At 40.6% G+C, this 20,156-nt stretch overlaps 2 protein-coding genes across 2 annotated transcripts; one reads left to right on the forward strand and one right to left on the reverse strand.

Moving 5' to 3' along the window:
• Window positions 1–3,256: 3,256 nt before the first annotated feature.
• Window positions 3,257–4,183, forward strand: LOC113123200 (olfactory receptor 51E1-like). Its single transcript, XM_026295022.1, has one exon. The coding sequence runs from the start codon at window positions 3,257–3,259 to the stop codon at window positions 4,181–4,183; it is 927 nt and encodes a 308-aa protein (XP_026150807.1).
• A 12,952-nt stretch (window positions 4,184–17,135) lies between these two features.
• Window positions 17,136–18,439, reverse strand: LOC113123201 (olfactory receptor 11A1-like). Its single transcript, XM_026295023.1, has 2 exons — window positions 18,339–18,439; window positions 17,136–18,051 (listed from the first exon to the last, which is right to left on the reverse strand). Exons 1-2 carry the CDS (start codon window positions 18,437–18,439, stop codon window positions 17,136–17,138), a joined length of 1,017 nt encoding a protein of 338 aa, XP_026150808.1.
• Between the last annotated feature and the right edge of the window lie 1,717 nt (window positions 18,440–20,156).

Below are 20,156 nucleotides of genomic sequence, written 5' to 3' on the forward strand. Positions count from 1 at the left end.
GCTCAAGTGGAATCCAGTTTTCCAAAATCTGCACGTTTGACAGTGACTTTACAAATAGTTTTGTACCATCCTTTGTTTAATCCACTGATATATGGGCTGAAAATGAAAGAAATTTATAAACATCTCAAAAGGTTGTTCTGTCCAGCCAGAATCATCTGATAGAACATCATGATAATCATTCAAACATGTGATTACGTAAAATATTTTCATATAAAATCAATGACAAATGTAAACAAACTGTTTACTCTTCTGTGTACTGTTTACTCTGTTGTGGAACAAACTTCCTGAACACCTGAGGTCTGCTCAAACTGTCAGCTCATTCAAATCAGGACTGAAAACACTGTTGTTTACTGCTGCCTTCAAATTATTGTTCATTCTTGTTTTCTTAATGTGCTTTTACATCTTATTTTAATTTATTTTATTTGATTTAAATGCATTTTATGTTAAATGTCTTTGTTTTTAGATGCTCTTTTCCATGCTTTTAATGTAATTATATGCCTTGTAAAGCACTTTGAATTATGTAGTATATGAATGGTGCTATACAAATAAATTTGCCTTGCCTTTGAATAGGATCATATCATTGGATTTGTGTGTATTGATTATGTTCATATTGATTAGAATTTGAAGATGTCACATCAGATGTTTGCATATATTATTTCAGGAATACAAATGTATATTAGTACAAAATGTGATAAACATTAATTACACTTAAATATACAAGCCTGCAAAAAATCTTTTTTTTTTAATCTTATTGTACTAGAGATTAGTATGTGCTCAAAACCATGATGGTTTGAGTAAAAATCATATTTACTGTTCCCAGCTGTGTCTGTCACTGCTGCACATGCTGACACCAGAGAAATTCATTATTTTTCACGTCCAGCTGGGACCTGAATGACCCTGTGTGCCTGGACAAACAGGAGAAGAAAGTTTTAGTGTGTGTGGTGGTCGGTGCTGGAGCATGTCTGATGGTTTTCATGTCAGATGTGGCCACTTGGTTATGGCGTTCCATGTACGCTCTGCCTGCTAGCATCTTACAACCTGCTGTTATGTGCTGGATTGCCTCAGGGGCATCTTTGCACACCCTGCACCTGGGGTCCTGCCTGGTGTGGTAGACCCCAGCCTCTATCGATCTTGTGCTCAGGGCCTGTTTTTGTGCTGCTACGATTAGTGCCTCTGTGTTGTCTTTCAGTCTAGCTTTTTCCAGCCACTGGTAGGACTTTTCAATATCAGCCACTTCTTGTATCTGTTGGTGGTACATACTGTGCAGGGGTTTGTCCTGCCATGATGGTTCTTGCTCCTCTTCCTCTACATTAGGCTTCTGTTGCCTGAGATATTAACTAAGTATTCCATCGCTTGGGGCCATCTTTCTGATGTATTCATGGATCGTTGCTGTTTCATCTTGGATGGTGGCTCTGATGCTTACCAGTCCCTTCTGTCCTCTCAGTGTCCCACTTCTTCTTAGCTAACCTTTTCCCTTAACACACTCCTGAACTTCCTCATTCCACCACCAAGTCTCCTTATCTGCTTTCCTCTTTCCAGATGACACACCAAGTACCCTCCTACCTGTCTCCCTGATCACTTTAGCTGTAGCTGTCCAGTCATCTGGAAGAACCTCCTGACCTCCCAGAGCCTGTTTCAGCTCCTCCCTGAAAGCCACACAACACTCTTCCTTTTTCAACTTCCAGCACTTGGTCCTCTGCTCTGCCCTTGTCCTCTTCATCTTCCTCACCACCAGAGTCATCCTACACACCACCATCCTGTGCTGTCTGGCTACACTCTCCCCAGCCACTACTTTGCAGTCACTGTTCTCTTTCAGGTTGGAACGTCTGCACAAGATGTAATTAACTTGTGTGCTCCTGCCTCCACTCTTATATGTCGCCCTATGCTCCTCCCTTTTCTGAAAAAATGTGTTGACTACAGCCATTTCCATCCTTTTTACAAAGTCTACCACCATCTGTCCTTCTGCATTCCTGTCCTTCATACCAAACTTACCCATCACTTCCTCGTCACCTCTGTTTCCCTCACCAACATGTCCGTTGAAGTCTGTCCCAATCACCACTCTCCCACCACTAGGGATACCCTGGATCACCTCATCCATCTCCCTCCAGAATTTCTCCTTCTCTTCTAACTCACATCCTACCTGTGGGGCATAACCACTGACAACATTCAACATCACACCTTCAACTTCCAGCTTCAGACTCATCACCCTATCTGACACTCTCTAAACCTCCAGAACATTCCTAGCAAAATCCTCTTTCAGGATAACTCCTACTCCATTCCTCTTTCCATCCACACGATGATAGAACAGCTTGAACCCTGCTCCTAATCTATAGGCCTTGCTACCTTTCCACCTGGTCTCCTGAACACACAAGATATCCACCTTTCTTCTCTTCATCATATCAGCCAACTCTCTAGTTTTCCCTGACAAAGTCCCTACATTCAAAGTCCCTACTCTAAGTCCTACACTCCTGCCCTTCCTCTTCTCTCTTTTCCTCTTAACACACTCCTGAACTTCCTCATTCCACCACCAAGTCTCCTTATCTGCTGTCCTCTTTCCAGATACACCAAGTACCCTCCTACCTGTCTCCCTGATCACTTTAGCTGTAGCTGTCCAGTCATCTGGAAGAACCTCCTGACCTCCTGTTCACTACAACCATTTCCATCCTTTTTGCAAAGTCTACCACCATCTGTCCTTCTACATTCCTGTCCTTCATACCAAACTTACCCATCACTTCCTCGTCACCTCTGTTTCCCTCACCAACATGTCAGTTGAAGTCTGCCCCGACCGGGTCGCAACCGATCCGGTATGGAAGTCGTATTTGTGATTCCCATGTTTGACTTGGCTTAAATTTTACGTCGGATGCCCTTCCTGACACAACCCTCTGCATTTTCCCGGACTTGGGACCAGCACATGAAGACACTGGACTGTGCCCCCCTGTGGTTGCATTAGCTGAAACATAAAGTCATAAAGATCAAATGATGTTGTAGCTTCAGGTCTCTGGAGGTTGATAAAGTTCTTTACAGGTCAGTTTCTATTTCTAAAAAGTTTAATGAGATCCATGGAGGGTGAAGCAATCTAATAAAAACTGTCCACAACCAACAAACAGTTCATTTTCTTTAGCTGAGCATATCAATTACATTCCAATGTCAGCTATCTAACAGTGTTGGTGTAGTAATAATGAGACTTCTTTATTGCTTTGTTGATTATCACTGTTTATATAATCTGTTTTCTTACTGAATATTTCAGATAACACTAATGGATTATGAGTTAAATCTCACATATTTAACTCTTGATGGGTATGTTGAACTGGACAAATACAGATTTGTTTATTTTGTGATCATGTTTACAGCATATATTCTAATAATCTGCAGTAATTCTACTATTGTGTGTCTGATAGTGATTCACAAAAACCTCCATGAGCCTATGTACATTTTCATTGCAGCTTTGTTACTGAACTCTGTTCTTTTCAGCACTGTTCTTTACCCAAAGATTCTGTTTGATGTTTTATCTGAAAAACAGATCATATCATATCAGGCCTGTCTCTTTCAATATTTTATCATTTATTCTTTAGGTGGTTCAGAGTTTTTACTGTTGGCAGCCATGTCCTATGACAGGTATGTGTCTATATGTAAACCTCTGCAGTATCACACTATCATGACAAAAACCAATGTGAGTATTTTCCTGTTTTTAGCTTGGTTTTCATCTGCATGTCATTTTGCAGGCCTAACAATACTGAATGCTAAAACTAAACTGTGTAACTTTTCTTTCAAAGGAATATCATGTAACAATGTAATTTATGAGCTTCATTGTGTAAAATCAAGTGTAATTACTTTATATGGAGCAGTTGGTTTAATATACCTGGTAATTCTCCCTTTGCTCTTCATAATTTTCTCATACACAAAGATTCTTATTATCACCTATCAAAGTGGTAGAGAAGTCAGGAGAAAAGCTGCAGAGACCTGTTTACCTCACCTGATTGTTCTAATCAACTTTTCCTGTTTGAGTGTGTATGACACGATTATAGTTAGAGTGGAATCAAATTTTCCAAAGCCTGCATATTTAATAATGACATTACAAACAATTTTGTACCATCCTTTGTTTAATCCACTGATATATGGACTGAAAATGAAAGAAATTTCTAAACATCTCAAAAGGTTGTTCTGTCCAGCCAGATGCAATTAATGATGCAATAAGTGAATTAAACCATTTTTTATAAAGAGCAGCAGATTTTTCTTTATCAGGGCTGCACATGCTGACAGCAGAGCAAGTCATTATTTTTCACATCCAGCTGTGACCTGAATGACCCAGTGTGACTGGACAAACAGGGCAACAAAGGTTTAGTGTTTGGTTGTTGGTGCTGGAGCATCAGTGATGGTTTTCATATCAGCTGTGGCCTTTGACACGTATTAAAATTGTACTGGTACCTTTTTTTAAGCAGTAACAAATTAGTGAAGTCCAGTTGTCTTTCTGGTTGTTTATTAGTGGCTGAATGAAATTGCAAAGTGCACTGGCTGGTGGGTCACTGCCCTTATGGTGTGAGTAGTGGAAAGTAAACTATTGATTATAAAGGTTTTATAGAAAAGAGTAAGCAGTAAGTATGTGCCCTTATGCCACATCACCCAAGAGCAGTTGTCACTGTCCCATGCAAGAATAAGGACTCATATATACCACCTTCTTATGCAACTCTACCAAAACCTTTTGCCCCTTTTTCTTCTATCAATGAGTTTCCCCAAATCATTAAAAATAACAGTTATTAAGTTCACTTTTTAAAAGGCATCCTGGATACTGAATTATTTAAGGATTACAGGTGTAATCTCTAATTAACCCTTTCTTGATAACTAGTACAACAACCATCACCCTCCTCTCCATTTAGTCCAGGACAAAGTCCATCAAAATAAACAAGATCTGTTCAGCAAAAGGAGTTCGTTCGACCTCAACAAGGCATCCAGACCCTCAGTACTGTATGCCAAAGCAGTTTGACAGGACAGGTTTAAAAAAGAAAAAAAAACATCTTTGGAGAAAAAATCAGTGTCTATAAACACCAGAGAAATTCATTAAGTTAATTAATTAAGAAACGGACAGATCAGCAGCCAATCACAGGGCTGACACACACAGACAGACACCAACTCACATTCAGACCTACGGGCAATTTAGAGTCACCAACCACCTGAGCTGCATGTGTTTGGACTGTGGGTGGAGAAAACCCACACAGACACAAAGACAACATGCAGACTCCACACAGAAAGGCCCCGGGTCCACCTGGGTTCAGACCCTAATCCTGACCTGCATGTGTTTGGACTGTGGGTGGAGAAAACCCACACAGACACAGGGACAACATGCAGACTCCACACAGAAAGGCCCCGGGTCCACCTGGGTTAAGACCCTAATCCTGACCTGCATGTGTTTGGACTGTGGGTGGAGAAAACCCACACAGACACAGGGACAACATGCAGACTCCACACAGAAAGGCCCCGGGTCCACCTGGGTTCAGACCCTAAACCTGACCTGCATGTGTTTGGACTGTGGGAGGAGAAAACCCACACAGACACAGGGACAACATGCAGACTCCACACAGAAAGGCCCCGGGTCAACCTGGGTTCAGACCCTAATCCTGACCTGCATGTGTTTGGACTGTGGGAGGAGAAAACCCACACAGACGCAGGGACAACATGCAGACTCCACACAGAAAGGCCCTGGGTCCACCTGGGTTCAGACCCTAATCCTGACCTGCATGTGTTTGGACTGTGGGAGGAGAAAACCCACACAGACGCAGGGACAACATGCAGACTCCACACAGAAAGGCCCCGGGTCCACCTGGGTTCAGACCCTAATCCTGACCTGCATGTGTTTGGACTGTGGGTGGAGAAAACCCACACAGACACAGGGACAACATGCAGACTCCACACAGAAAGGCCCCGGGTCCACCTGGGTTCAGACCCTAAACCTGACCTGCATGTGTTTGGACTGTGGGAGGAGAAAACCCACACAGACACAGGGACAACATGCAGACTCCACACAGAAAGGCCCCGGGTCCACCTGGGTTCAGACCCTAATCCTGACCTGCATGTGTTTGGACTGTGGGAGGAGAAAACCCACACAGACACAGGGACAACATGCAGACTCCACACAGAAAGGCCCCGGGTCCACCTGGGTTAAGACCCTAATCCTGACCTGCATGTGTTTGGACTGTGGGAGGAGAAAACCCACACAGACACAGGGACAACATGCAGACTCCACACAGAAAGGCCCCGGGTCCACCTGGGTTAAGACCCTAATCCTGACCTGCATGTGTTTGGACTGTGGGAGGAGAAAACCCACACAGACACAGGGACAACATGCAGACTCCACACAGAAAGGCCCCGGGTCCACCTGGGTTCAGACCCTAATCCTGACCTGCATGTGTTTGGACTGTGGGTGGAGAAAACCCACACAGACACAGGGACAACATGCAGACTCCACACAGAAAGGCCCCGGGTCCACCTGGGTTAAGACCCTAATCCTGACCTGCATGTGTTTGGACTGTGGGTGGAGAAAACCCACACAGACACAGGGACAACATGCAGACTCCACACAGAAAGGCCCCGGGTCCACCTGGGTTCAGACCCTAAACCTGACCTGCATGTGTTTGGACTGTGGGAGGAGAAAACCCACACAGACGCAGGGACAACATGCAGACTCCACACAGAAAGGCCCTGGGTCCACCTGGGTTCAGACCCTAATCCTGACCTGCATGTGTTTGGACTGTGGGAGGAGAAAACCCACACAGACGCAGGGACAACATGCAGACTCCACACAGAAAGGCCCCGGGTCCACCTGGGTTCAGACCCTAATCCTGACCTGCATGTGTTTGGACTGTGGGTGGAGAAAACCCACACAGACACAGGGACAACATGCAGACTCCACACAGAAAGGCCCCGGGTCCACCTGGGTTCAGACCCTAAACCTGACCTGCATGTGTTTGGACTGTGGGAGGAGAAAACCCACACAGACACAGGGACAACATGCAGACTCCACACAGAAAGGCCCCGGGTCCACCTGGGTTCAGACCCTAATCCTGACCTGCATGTGTTTGGACTGTGGGAGGAGAAAACCCACACAGACACAGGGACAACATGCAGACTCCACACAGAAAGGCCCCGGGTCCACCTGGGTTCAGACCCTAAACCTGACCTGCATGTGATTGGCCTGTGGGAGGAGAAAACCCACAGACACACAGAAAGGCCCCGGGTCCACAAGGGTTCAAACCCACAGCCTGCTGCTGGGAGCAGACAGTGTGACACCACTGATTCACCGTGTTGACATGGAGCATGTGTGATTTTCGAAGATCAAAAAAAGATTTATTTGTCATATACACAGTAACAACATAATCATTGTGAGCATTAACATGTTTGTGAAAAGGCAGGAAACAATTTGAAGCAAGCATAGGATAGGAAGAAAATATAAATATGGAAAAAATATCCAATTAAAACAATATGTAGAAATTATAATGTGTAAAGGTAATGGGAATACTGGTAGATGGAAACTACTGATTCAGGAGTGTGATGGCTGAAACAAATAGAGAGAAAACAGAAAGACTACTTACAATTCTTGATATGGCCTATTACAACTGAAATATTCAGTTAAAATGATTAAATGATGTTGAAGCTTCAAGTCTCTGGAGGTTGATAAAGTTCTTCACAGGTCAGTTTCTATTTTAGTAAAAAGTTTAATGAGATCCATGGAGGGTGAAGCAATCTAATAAAAACTGTCCACAACCAACAAACAGTTCATTTTCTTTAGCTGAGCCTACATCAATTACAGTTCAATGTCAGCTATCTGACAGTGTTGGTGTAGTAATAATGAGACTTCTTTATTGCTTTGTTGATTATCACTGTTTATATAATCTGTTTTCGTACTGAATATTTCAGATAACACTAATGGATTATGAGTTAAATCTCACATATTTAACTCTTGATGGGTATGTTGAACTGAACCAATACAGATTTGTTTATTTTGTGATGATGTTTACAGCATATATTCTAATAATCTGCAGTAATTCTACTATTGTGTGTCTGATAGTGATTCACAAAAACCTCCATGAGCCTATGTACATTTTCATTGCAGCTTTGTTAATGAACTCTGTTCTTTTCAGCACTGCTCTTTACCCAAATATTCTGTTTGATGTCTTATCTGAAAAACAGATCATATCATATTCAGCCTGTCTCTTTCAGGGTTTTTTTATTTACTATCTAGGTGGTTCAGAGTTTTTACTGTTGGCAGCCATGTCCTATGACAGGTATGTGTCTATATGTAAACCTCTGCAGTATCACACTATCATGACAAAAACCAATGTGAGTATTTTCCTGTTTTTAGCTTGGTTTTCATCTGCATGTCATTTTGCAGGCCTAACAATACTGAATGCTAAAACTAAACTGTGTAACTTTTCTTTCACAGGAATATCATGTAACAATGTAATTTATGAGCTTCATTGTGTAAGATCAAGTGTAAGTACTTTATATGGAGCAGTTGGTTTGATATACCTGGTAATTCTCCCTTTGCTCTTCATAATTTTCACATAAACAAAGATTCTTATTATCACCTATCAAAGTGGTAGAGAAGTCAGGAGAAAAGCTGCAGAGACCTGTTTACCTCACCTGATGGTTTTAATCAGTTTCTCCTGTTTGAGTGTGTATGACACAATTATAGTTAGAGTGGAATCCAGTTTTCCAAAAACTGCACGTTTAATAATGACATTACAAACAATTGTGTACCATCCTTTGTTTAATCCACTGATATATGGACTGAAAATGAAAGAAATTTCTAAACATTTCAAAAGGTTGTTCTGTCCAGCCAGAATCATCTGATGACAGAGGTTTGTCTGTAACACTTTACAATCATGTTCAAATCATACACCTAATTGACTTTGACTCATGATTTACTGCTTGAATTACTTTGAGATGTATGATGAATTTCTGTTTCTTACCATTCACAAATGGTCAGATCACTATGACTTTCTGTAATTAGATCATACTTCATAGATCATCAATTAAAGAATGATAATTCACAGTTTGGTTCTTGTTTGGACCAGTGGGTGGTGATAAGTTTGCTACATGCTTACAATTATCACTCTAAATGCACTGGATATAACACATTTATATTGAATTCTCTTACAAACAAATCTTAATCATATGAGTGGAGCACTGAATGGACTCTTTTGTGCCATACTGCAATCCATATTTTTCATCACTATTTAGCAATGTAGTGCATACACTGCCTGGCCAAATAAATGTCACCATTTGGATTTACAGTGCATTCAGAAAATATTCAGACCCCCTTCGCCTTTGTTCATTTTTTTATGGTGCAGCCTGATACTACAATAATTTTATTTCTTCTTAAAATCTTGGTTTAATGTTTTTACATGTTTTTACATGTTTTTCTTTACATGTTTCCTTTAGGCCAGTTAATACGCAATAAGCAATAATGTGTCCTACCATAACTATGCAGATGACACTCAGATTTACATTTCACTTACAGCTGGTGAGTATGGACCAGTCGATTCATCGTGTGACTGTGTGGATGCAAAACAACTTTCTCCAAATAAACAGTGACGAGACTGAAATAATCATCTTTGGGCCTCAGAAACAAAGAGAAAGTGTCAGCAGTCACCTCGAGTCTCTTTCTCTAAAATTTAAAAATCAAGTTAGAAATCTAGGGGTAATCATGGACTCAGACTTGAATTTTAACAGCCACATTAAATCGATAACATCATCTGCATTTTACCATCTCAAAAACATTGCCAGAATCAAAGGGATCATGTCTAAACCAGACTTGGAAAGACTCATCCATGCATTTATCTCTAGCAGGTTAGATTACTGTAACAGCCTGTTCACGGGGCTCTCAAAACGAGCTGTAAGGCAGCTACAGTACATTCAGAACGCTGCTGCTCAGGTCCTGACTAGAACTAGGAAGTACAACCACATTACTCCTGTTCTCAGATCTCTGCACTGGCTTCCTGTCCCTCAGAGAATAGACTTTAAAACAGCCCTGCTTGTGTATAAGTCTCTTCATGGCTCAGCACCACATTACATCTCTGACATGCTGATTCCATATGAACATCTCGAACTCTGAGAACATCAGGGACAGGCCTTCTGCTCGTGCCCAGAGTCAGGATTAAACAGGGAGAAGCAGCGTTTCAGTTCTATGCAGCTAAAACCTGGAATAGTCTTCCCGATGATGTTAGACAAGCCTCATCTCTGGCAATGTTTAAGTCCAAGCTAAAAACCTTTCTTTTTAGCGTGGCATATAACAGATAACAACTGACAGTGTTTTATCTGGGCTCAGTTTCCTTTAATTGTAATTTCACTATTTGCTGTTTCTTATCTTGATTCTTGCCTATGTACTTTTAACTAGTCTTTAATTTCTGTAAAGCACTTTGAATTACTCTGCATATGAATTGTGCTATATAAATAAACTTGCCTTGCAGTTGTTAAAAATTCAGTTTTTTTCCCCTCATGAATCTACACTCAATGCCACATGACAAAGTGAACACAGAATTTTATGAATGTTTGTAAATTTATTAAAAACAAAAACTGCAATATCATTTACATTTGGCAGCATTTACAGCCTCAAGTCTTTTTGGGTATGACGCAATGAGCTTTGCACACCTGGACTGGGGGATTTTCTGCAATTCATCTTTAAAAATCCTCTTAAGCTCGGTCAGGTTGGATGGGGCCATCGGTGGACAGCCATTTTCAGGTCTCTCCAGAGATGTTGGACAGGGTTCTGGCTGGACCACTCTAGGACATTCACAGGGTTGTCTCTAAACCACTCCTGAGTTGCTTTGGTTGTGGGTGTAGGGTCGTATTCATGTTGGAAGATGAACCTTCCGCCCATCCTAAGGTCCTGAGTGCTGGGGAACAGGTTTTCATTGAGGATATCTCTATACTTTGCACCACTCAGCTTTCCCTCAACCCTGACAAGTCTCCCAGTCCCTGCTGCTGAAAAACACACCCACAGCATGATGCTGCCTCCACCATGCTTCACTGTTGGGATGGTACTAGGCAGCTGATGAGAGGTTTCTGGTTTCCTCCAGACATAATGTTTAGAATTGAGGCCAAACAGTTCAGTCTTCATCAGACCAGACCAGAGAATCAGAATCAAACTCTTTTTGCTTTCAAGTATTTGCACTAAGAGGCTTCTGTCTAGCCACTCTGTTATAAAGCCCAGATTGGTGGAGGGCTGCAGTGATGGTTGTCCTTCTGGAACTTTGTCCCATCTCCACACAATCCCTGGAGCTCAGTCAGAGTGACCATCGGTTCTTGCTCACCTCTTGGTAAGATGGCAAATTTCTTCATTTTGAGTACTGTGGAGACCCCTGTGCTCCTGGGAACCTTCAGCGCAGCAGAAATTTTTGGTATCCTTCCCCAGCTCTGTGCCTATCAACAATCCTGTCTCTGAGCTCTGCAGGCAGTTCCTCTGACCTCATGATTTTGTTTTTCCCCTGATATGCATTGCCAGACATGAGCCTATTCAAATCATGTCCAATCAAATTAATTTACCACAGTTGGGCTCCAGTCAAGGTGTAGAAACATCTCAGCAATGATCAAGAGAATTGGGAGGCACCTGAGCTAATTTTCACATTGTTGCAAAGGGTCTGAATACTTATGGAAATGTGATATTTCAGTTATTTCTTTTGAAAAATGTACAAACTTTTCTAAAACGCTGTTTTGTCGTTATGTGGCTCTGAGTAGGACTGATAAAAAATGATCATAAAGAACTGTAGTATCAGGCTGCAGCATTACAAAATTGAAAAAAGTGAAGGGGGTCTGAAGACTTTCACAGAACAAATGTGTCCAAAAGAAGTTTGAAAGTTCATGATTGGAGATCACTGAAAGAGTTGGTCAAGTTGCATCATAGAATATTCAGAGCAGAAATCACATTTACGTTTAAAAACCTGTTTTTGAATCTTGGTTGAAATCTTATTTATATTCCTTAACTTTCAAATCAGCATGACTTTTGCACTTTGGTGTTTTTATTATTTATATAGTTTTGCTTTACTATTTTGCATTTATTCGTTACTTTTACTGATTTTAATTATCTGCACATTTTATTGTAATATGTTGTTTCATAGAACAGTACTTTGGCTCAACCTGGTTGTTTTAAATGTGCTATATAAAAATAGCAGCAGTTAGAACCTGTAATGAGCACAGTTTCTGGAGACATAACAGGCAACTGTTGTTAGTGAAAAATCTCTAAAAAATGAACTATAATGTTTGTAAGGAAACTAAACAAATCCTGACATGAAATTATTTCCAGTGATCAGACAAATCACATATCCGCAATATTCTTTCACAATAAGGAATCAGTGTTGATGAAATTAGTTTGTTTTACCCTGAAAGAACAACTTCTTGAGGTGTTTATAAGTTTCTTTCATTTTTAGTCCATATATAATTGGATTAAATAGAGGATTATACAAAACTAACTGTAAAGTCATTACTACATGTGCAGTTTTAGGGAAATCAGTTTCCAGTCGAACAGTAATAACATCATATATTACTAAAAAGAAATAGTTGAATAAAACCATCAGGTGAGGTAAACAGGTCTGTGCAGCTTTTCTCCTGACTTCTCCACAGCTGTGATAACATATTATAAGTATCCTGGTGTATGTAAAAAGTATGAAGAGCACAGGGAGAACAACAATATTTGACAAAACACACCATATACAGTTACAGCTCTGGAACTCACACAAAAACGTTTATAAATTGAGTTATTGCAAAAAATTACTTTCAAAGTAAAACTACAGAGTTTTTGATTAGCGCTCATTGTTGCAGGTCCTATCTCCTGACATGCAGGCACAAGCCAAGATAAAGCCAGAAAGAAACTGACTCTTCTTTTTGTCCTTTTTGTTCTTTTTGTGAGATATTCCTAACATTTCTGAAAAACTTCATAAGTGGACCTTAATTGAGATTATTTGCTCAAACAGAAATAATCTTTTGAATTGAGATTTTTTTCTGAATTGAGATTTTTTTCTGAATTGTCATATTTCTAATTGATTTCTCTGCTTTCTGCCTCAATTCTGGACTATTTTGCTGAATTCTTGTCCAGCCAATGCTTCTCTGGAAATCTGGCTCTATGAAGTCTAGAGAATTCCAGTTTATATAAAATATGCATAAAAGACTTAAAATGGCTGCACAAAAGCTGGACAGCACCTTAAAGTCCATGAGTCTCTCAGCATGGATACTGAGATTGGTCCATAAATGAACAGTTGACCCATGATGGTAATGATGGATCAGTAACAGGTGGCAGCAGTGGACAGATGAGTTGCAGCTGATGGACTGTTGTTTCATAGCTTTGATGATGGACTCAGAATGAATCAAGCAGTACTACAGTTTACACACAGGTTCATGTAGAATACATAAACGAATGTGACGACCAGTTCCAGTCGCTCATCAGTAATGAACTGAATGATATGAATGGCCCTTAGGTCGTAAACCAGATTAGTTATATTTTAAAGAAAATCTCCATCCATGCTGTGAGCTATGAAAGAAAAGTCTCAGTCATCAAGGCCTTCATCCATGATTTCTGACTATCAAGAGGCCACTATGAAAATTTCACCACATAGGCTGTTTGTATTTATTTATTTGTATGATATAAGCGTGGCAGCACAGTGATTCAGTGGTTAGCACTGTTGCCTCACAGCAAGAAGGTTCCTGGTTTGAAACCCATCAGAGACCTTTCTGTGTGGAGTCTGCATGTTCTCCCTGTGCTTGTGTGGGTTTTCTCCAGGTACTCCGGTTTCCTCCCACAGTCCAAAAACATGTATGTCAGGTTGATTGGTGACTCTAAATTGCCCATAGGAGTGAGTGTGAGTGTGTGAGGCAAGTTTATTTATATAGCACAATTCATACACAGAGTAATTCAAAGTGCTTTACAGAAATAAAAGACAGGTTAAAAATACATAAGTAAGAATAAAAATAAAAGGCATGCCACCGCTTTGTCACCATATTTGCCCCTTATGATATCGACTATTGGACCACGCTGACCCATATTTGTGGGTCCCCTACTTTCAGTTTGTCCCATCCCTGATGGACTAAGAGTACCTCAACACAGACTATCTGCAGAGACGATCCTGAGTCCTGGACCCTTACGTCTAGGATCGAGTAGACTACAGCTGGAGGTTCAGAAAACTGAACGTGGTAGATGGAGTGACCGGGATGTGGGAAAGAAGCCGGAATAGTCTATGGTAAGCTTGGTTGCTGTCTAAGCCAGGACCCGTTAATGCCGAGGGAGCCGAGACAGATGGGAAGTTTAGTCCAGTTTGTTTCCACACAGAGCAATATCTGATGGTACAGTTTTTCCATGGTCAGAGGCTCCTGGTGATCTGGGGGGGACAACTCAGAGAATCCAGGGGTTGCAACTAAACTCGTATTTTTCTAATCATGAAACAGAAACAAGGCACATAGCATGGCATGGCATTCTTGGTCTCTTAACTTGGTTATTAATGTATAGTCATTTTTTCTGAAATAATCACAGATAAATGTGAATTCTAAAAAGAATATCTAAAAAATGCTTTTATTTGCATGACAAAGAGGCAGTTTACTGTTTGTTAACACACTGAAGTTATCCTCAAGTTCAACAATGTAATTCTGATCAGGAATTTTCCACTATTATTCTTTAATGGCATGAATGAAACAAATTAAAACAACAAATGAAATTTAGATTATTTTATACAGTAGATTGTAGTGTAGGGAAAAAAAATATTTATCCTAATGTCAATGTTTACATAAGAAAGTTCAGTAATATAAATGTGATATATTGGCTGATGTGGTTATTCTTAGCACTAATATAGTATACACCTCTGAATTTTCATTTTAATCTTCTATTTGTAGTTTTTCAGCATGTATACTTTAACCACTCTTTGAGCAAAAATCATATTTACTGCTGCACATGCTGACGCCAGAGAAATCCTTTTTTTCTCAATTCCAGCTGTGACTTGAATGATTCTGTGCCTGGACACACTGGTTTTTGTGTGTGGTGGACTATTTCATTTCAGAGGTGTCCATTTGACAAGGTTAAAATGCTTGTTTGTTTCAAAACATCTTTATATTAGTGAGAAAAATAAAAACAAAATAAACCTACAATAAATTATGCCACTTAGTTAAAGGTTCGATTTGTTTTATTTAGAGAGATTTTAGTGTGTACATTAGTGTGTAAGCACCAGAAAATACCAACCGTTACATTTTCTTAATCTAAGACCCACATTCCACAAAACCCTACTCTACTCCCGACCTCGAAATTTTGGACGTTCCCAAGAGGATGGAAAGTGGTTGTGGTCAGGATAAAAACAGTAACAGAGCAGCCTCAATTGGCAAAAGCGGGATAGGCGGGAGCTGTTTTGAACCTGCTCAAAAACCTCTCCCCCGACCACTAGAGAGCGGCAGTAGAGCAGGAATGGGTCGAGAAGCGCAGAAGTTAAACGGGAATGGGATGGAAGTCAAGTGTAACTGATCGGCAACACTGTGAACAGGACAGTATCAATTTGGGAGTGTGGGACCACCGCTAATTATACCTTCATTAACGCTGGCGGCACCGCCGCCATTTAATTCCCATTCTACTCAGGCCCTGTTGACAAAGAGAGAACCCGTGCATGTACTTCTGTGTACATCACCTACACTTTCATGAGAAAAGAGCGTATCTTAGTTGGGGTAGGTGTAAGTACAGTGGGTTGGCCCGTGAGTTGGTCGTCAGCAGCGTATCTACAGCGTAAATAGGACGGTAATGGTGCTGACTTGGGGTTTAAATGTAAATGTATCATAAGTTAAAAATTTTGGGTGTAGCGGGAACGTGATCGAAGCGTGAGTAATGCATAGGTAAAGGGTTTATTCATGAAATTTCTCTCTGCTGCTGACCTGAGCATAAACAATAAGTCAGGAGAGAGTGGGAAGAGCATGGACAGGTCCTGAGTCTATGGAATGTGGGTCTGTGTGCAGTGCTCCTATGTTTCTACAGTAGCCCAGAATGGACAAAGCCAGACACTGGAGTGGAGGTAGTAAAGTGCATCCTAAAATTGTTCCAACTTGGGGTTTCCAAACCACATTGTAATGGCAAAAGTTAAAAATGCCCTCGATACAACCTTTATACAGTAACATCTGTCGTGGAAATTTCTTTAAGTTTGAGAGTTGCTAATTCTCAGAAACAACCACAAGTGTGATGAATCATCTCAGGTGTAATCACGGGTGCCTGGAGAGAAGTCTTTGCAGAATTCTCTGACTTTGTGTTACAGAATCAGGTTTATATATCTTTGTCAAAAGGGGTGGACTCATATTGGAGAAGACCCTACATGTTTGTTCAGGTGTCCTCTGGCTTTATCCACCTGTTGTTTTCCTGGTCATTATTGACCAGTGGACAGAATTTACTCTTATACTCTTATCTAAGTCAACAACAACCCCTCTGCTTTTATCAACACTGAAGTTCATATTGCTGTAGATGCACTTGTCTGCTACAGAGAAAACTTCACCAAGAGGATTCATCATTACTCGTCACTACACCCACTAGTCTGGTGTCATCTGTAAAATTAAACATTTGTACAGACTGAAAGTGGGAGAAACTACGTGACCTGTCCTAACTGTCTGCTTCCTCCAATGTAGAACAGCTAAAATCCACTTACACAGGGAGCAATGAACTTCGAGATGAAGGAGTTTGTCCTACAACTTGGATTCACACAGAGCTGTGGGTTGTAAATAACACTAGGATATGTCTCCAAATGTTCATGTATAGAACATAGGCACATGCAAATAGCATCATCCACTGATTTGTTCTGTTAGTGTGCAAACTGACTTAAAAATCCTGTTACAAACCATCAATGAAAAACTTCTGAAAAACACAATGAACCTGAAATAGCATGTAGGTGTTATTACACACGGATTGATTTGTACAAGAAAAATCTAAGATCCAGACTGAAACTTGTAGCCCACAGGACAGAAATGACTGGTTTTAGAGAAACTACAGAAAACAGTCACCACATTGTTGGAGCTGACAATGGTCTTTACTGAGTGTTAGTCATCAGAACAAACCCTGACATGAAATTCTTTCCACACATCAGAGAATTATCACCTCTGGATTGTTATGACTGAAGAACTAATCAATACTGAATACCTTAATTCTTTTTGTCTAGATGTAGCAACCGCTTGAGGTGTTTAGAGATTTCTTTCATTTTTAGTCCATAGATAATTGGATTAAATAGAGGATGATACAAGATCAGTTGTAAAGTCATTACTAATTGTGCAATTTTTGGAATATCTGATTCCAGTCGCATTAATATGACATCATATGTGCACAGCAAGGAAAAGTTGATCAAAACCAGCAGGTGAGGTAAACAGGTCTCTGCAGCTTTTGTCCTGACTTCTTTGCTACTTCGATAGGCGATTACAAATATCTTTGCATATGTAAAAAGTATGAAAATCATAGGAACATATGCAACATTTAGCAAAATAAACAAACCATATATATATATAGCTCTTGAAGGCACACAGTGAAGTTTGTAAATTGAGTTATTGCAAAAAATAACTTTCAGAGTAAAACCACAGAGTTTTTGATTAGCAGTCAGTGTTGCTGTTCCCCCAACCTCACATGCAGGCACAAGCCAAGATAAAGCCAGAAAGACACTAATTGTTCTTTTTGTCATGATAGTTGGATACTGCAGAGGTTTACATATAGACACATACCTGTCATAGGACATGGCTGCCAACAGTAAAAACTCTGAACCTCCCAAAGCGTAAAACATATAAAACTGAACCAGACAGGCCTGATAAGATATGATCTGTTGTTCTGATAAGAAGTCGATCAGTAGCTTTGGGTAGATATTAGTGCTGTAAAGAACAGAGTTCAGTAACAAAGCTGCAATGAAAATGTACATAGGCTCATGGAGGTCTCTGTGTTTCCAGATCAGGTACACAATAGTAGAATTACTGCAGAGTATTAGAATATAAACTGTAAAAAGAACCATAAAATAAAGATATCTGTATTTGTGAACCTCCACATGCCCACCAAAAATTAGATATGTTGGTTGGACCCTGTGAAATATTTTTATCAGACTGATTCATCCTCCATGGATCTCATTAAACTTTCCACCCAGACCGACTAACATGTAAACAACTTCATCAAACTCTGGAGACCTGAATCCAAGTTTGCTGTTCCTCTTGTTGACATCACCTTCTTAATGGGTCTTGTGATCAGCTATTTTGTTTTGTTATAAGGTACTTACACTATTGATTGATATTATTCTGTTCATTTTTTATGGAAAATGGCAAAGTAAAAAAAATATACCTGCTATTACTCAGCTGTCATCTGACCTTCTGACCTTTGGATCCGCTGGCGGAGGAGGAAGTGGGACAGACTTAGCAGACCTAAACGTATTGTGAGGGTCTGTTGGGAATGTTTGGCCGAACCCTCTGTCAACATGATGTGAAAGTCATCTTGTTCACTCACAGAAAACAATACACTGATTCAAATTTTCTAAAACACTTTTTGTTTCGAAAGGGCATATGCAGGAAGGTGTTTCTGACCATGAATAAACATGTGATTTACCCAAGAAGACAAAGACCCACATAATGAGCCTTTCAGGCTGGAATGTGGCTTAGAGGTAATTAGTGCAATACAATGCAGATTCAGATGTTCATCATATGCGTCGCATTTTTCCTCTGAGGACAAAGTAAACTCTTCATTGCTGTCTAGAACTATCCAAAATGTTTCTTCACCTGCGTGGCATGTCATCATCTGAACATACAGAATAAGTGAGTAAATTCTATTATGAAGCTTGACGTTTTATGCCATTTCTTGGGGTGTGCACATAAGTACCTGGCTAGAAATTTACCGGTCAATCTACTTTCCAACTCTCATCTATGGTCATGAGCTTTGGGTCATGAAAGAATGGACAAGATCTCGGGTACAAGCGACTGAAATGAGTTTCCTTCGCAGGGTGGCTGGGCACTCCCTTAGAAATAGGATGAGGAGCTTGGTCAACCAGGAGGACCTTGGAGTAGAGCCGCTGCTCCTCCACATTGTGAGGAGCCAGCTGAGGTGGCTCGGGCATCTGTACCAGATGCCTCCTGGGTGTGTCCCTAGGGAGGTGTTCTAGGCATGTACCACCAGGAGGAGACCCTGGGGACTCATGAGGAAATGCTGGAGGGACTATGTCACTTGACTGGCCTGGAAACACCTTGGTGTCCGCCGGAGGTTAGAGTGGAGGAAGTGTCGATGGAAAAGGAAGTGTGGGCATCCCTGCTTAGGCTGCTTCCCCCACGACCCGGCCCCAGATAAGCGGAAGAAGATAGATAGATGGATGGATGGATGGCATTCTTCTGCCATCGACTAAAGACCCTGGGAGGAAAAGTGGTCTGCCTTTTTTGATATAGAACATCTGTGTTAAGTGACTAATCCAACTTATTGTCCAGCTACATGCCTAGATATTTGTAGGCTGGCACCACTTCAGTGTCCATGCCACTGATATTGACTGGATGAGGAGGGGACCTAGACCTTTGAAAATCTATTTCTGTTGTCTTAGAGGGAATCAGCAGAAAACAGTTTATGTAACACCAAACCTGTGTAAGTCCTACCTGTCAATATTTGGATACTAAAATCTGGGAGACCTATGAATGGGGGTGGTGCTGTGCCTCCACTGAAAATAAATTGTTGCATCCAGCTGTTTTTAAATTTGAATGTTTATTTTGTTTTGTTTTTTTCACTGGAGGACCACCTGAGTTTTCTCCCATTTCTACCAGTAATGTTTGGTTCAACTTCCAATATGTACTACCTGCACAGATATCAAACTGTATTTACTGGATTGCATGGCTGAGGTTACAAATGGATTAAAGTTTTTGTGATGTATTGATTATATCAGTATGATGAGTTTCAAACAAGATCAGGAAACTGGACAACCTTGTAATAATATATTGATATTACATTGAACATTACATTGTACCTAGGCAGGATGATTTCTGCCTGGTTGCAGATGAAAACATGTGTTACTCTGCAGTAATTCTTCTGTTGTGTGTCTTATCTGGGTTCACAAAAACCTCCATGAGCCTATGTACATTTTCATTGCAGCTTTGTTACTTAACTCAGTTCTTTACAGCAATACTGTTTATCCAAAGCTTATCACTTAAAGCTACCCAAAATG

This window comes from Mastacembelus armatus, chromosome 21 (assembly GCF_900324485.2).
Source record: "Mastacembelus armatus chromosome 21, fMasArm1.2, whole genome shotgun sequence".
Lineage (NCBI taxonomy): Eukaryota > Metazoa > Chordata > Actinopteri > Synbranchiformes > Mastacembelidae > Mastacembelus > Mastacembelus armatus.

Bases quoted from the DNA above. Each gene is read 5' to 3' on its own strand.
- LOC113123201 (XM_026295023.1), bottom strand. From the start codon at position 18,439: ATGTTGACAGAGGGTTCGGCCAAACATTCCCAACAGACCCTCACAATA. The intron at 18,052-18,338 runs GTCAGAAGGTCA...AATATTTCACAG, and splicing joins CTCCGCCAGCGGATCCAAAG to GGTCCAACCAACATATCTAA.
- LOC113123200 (XM_026295022.1), top strand. From the start codon at position 3,257: ATGGATTATGAGTTAAATCTCACATATTTAACTCTTGATGGGTATGTT.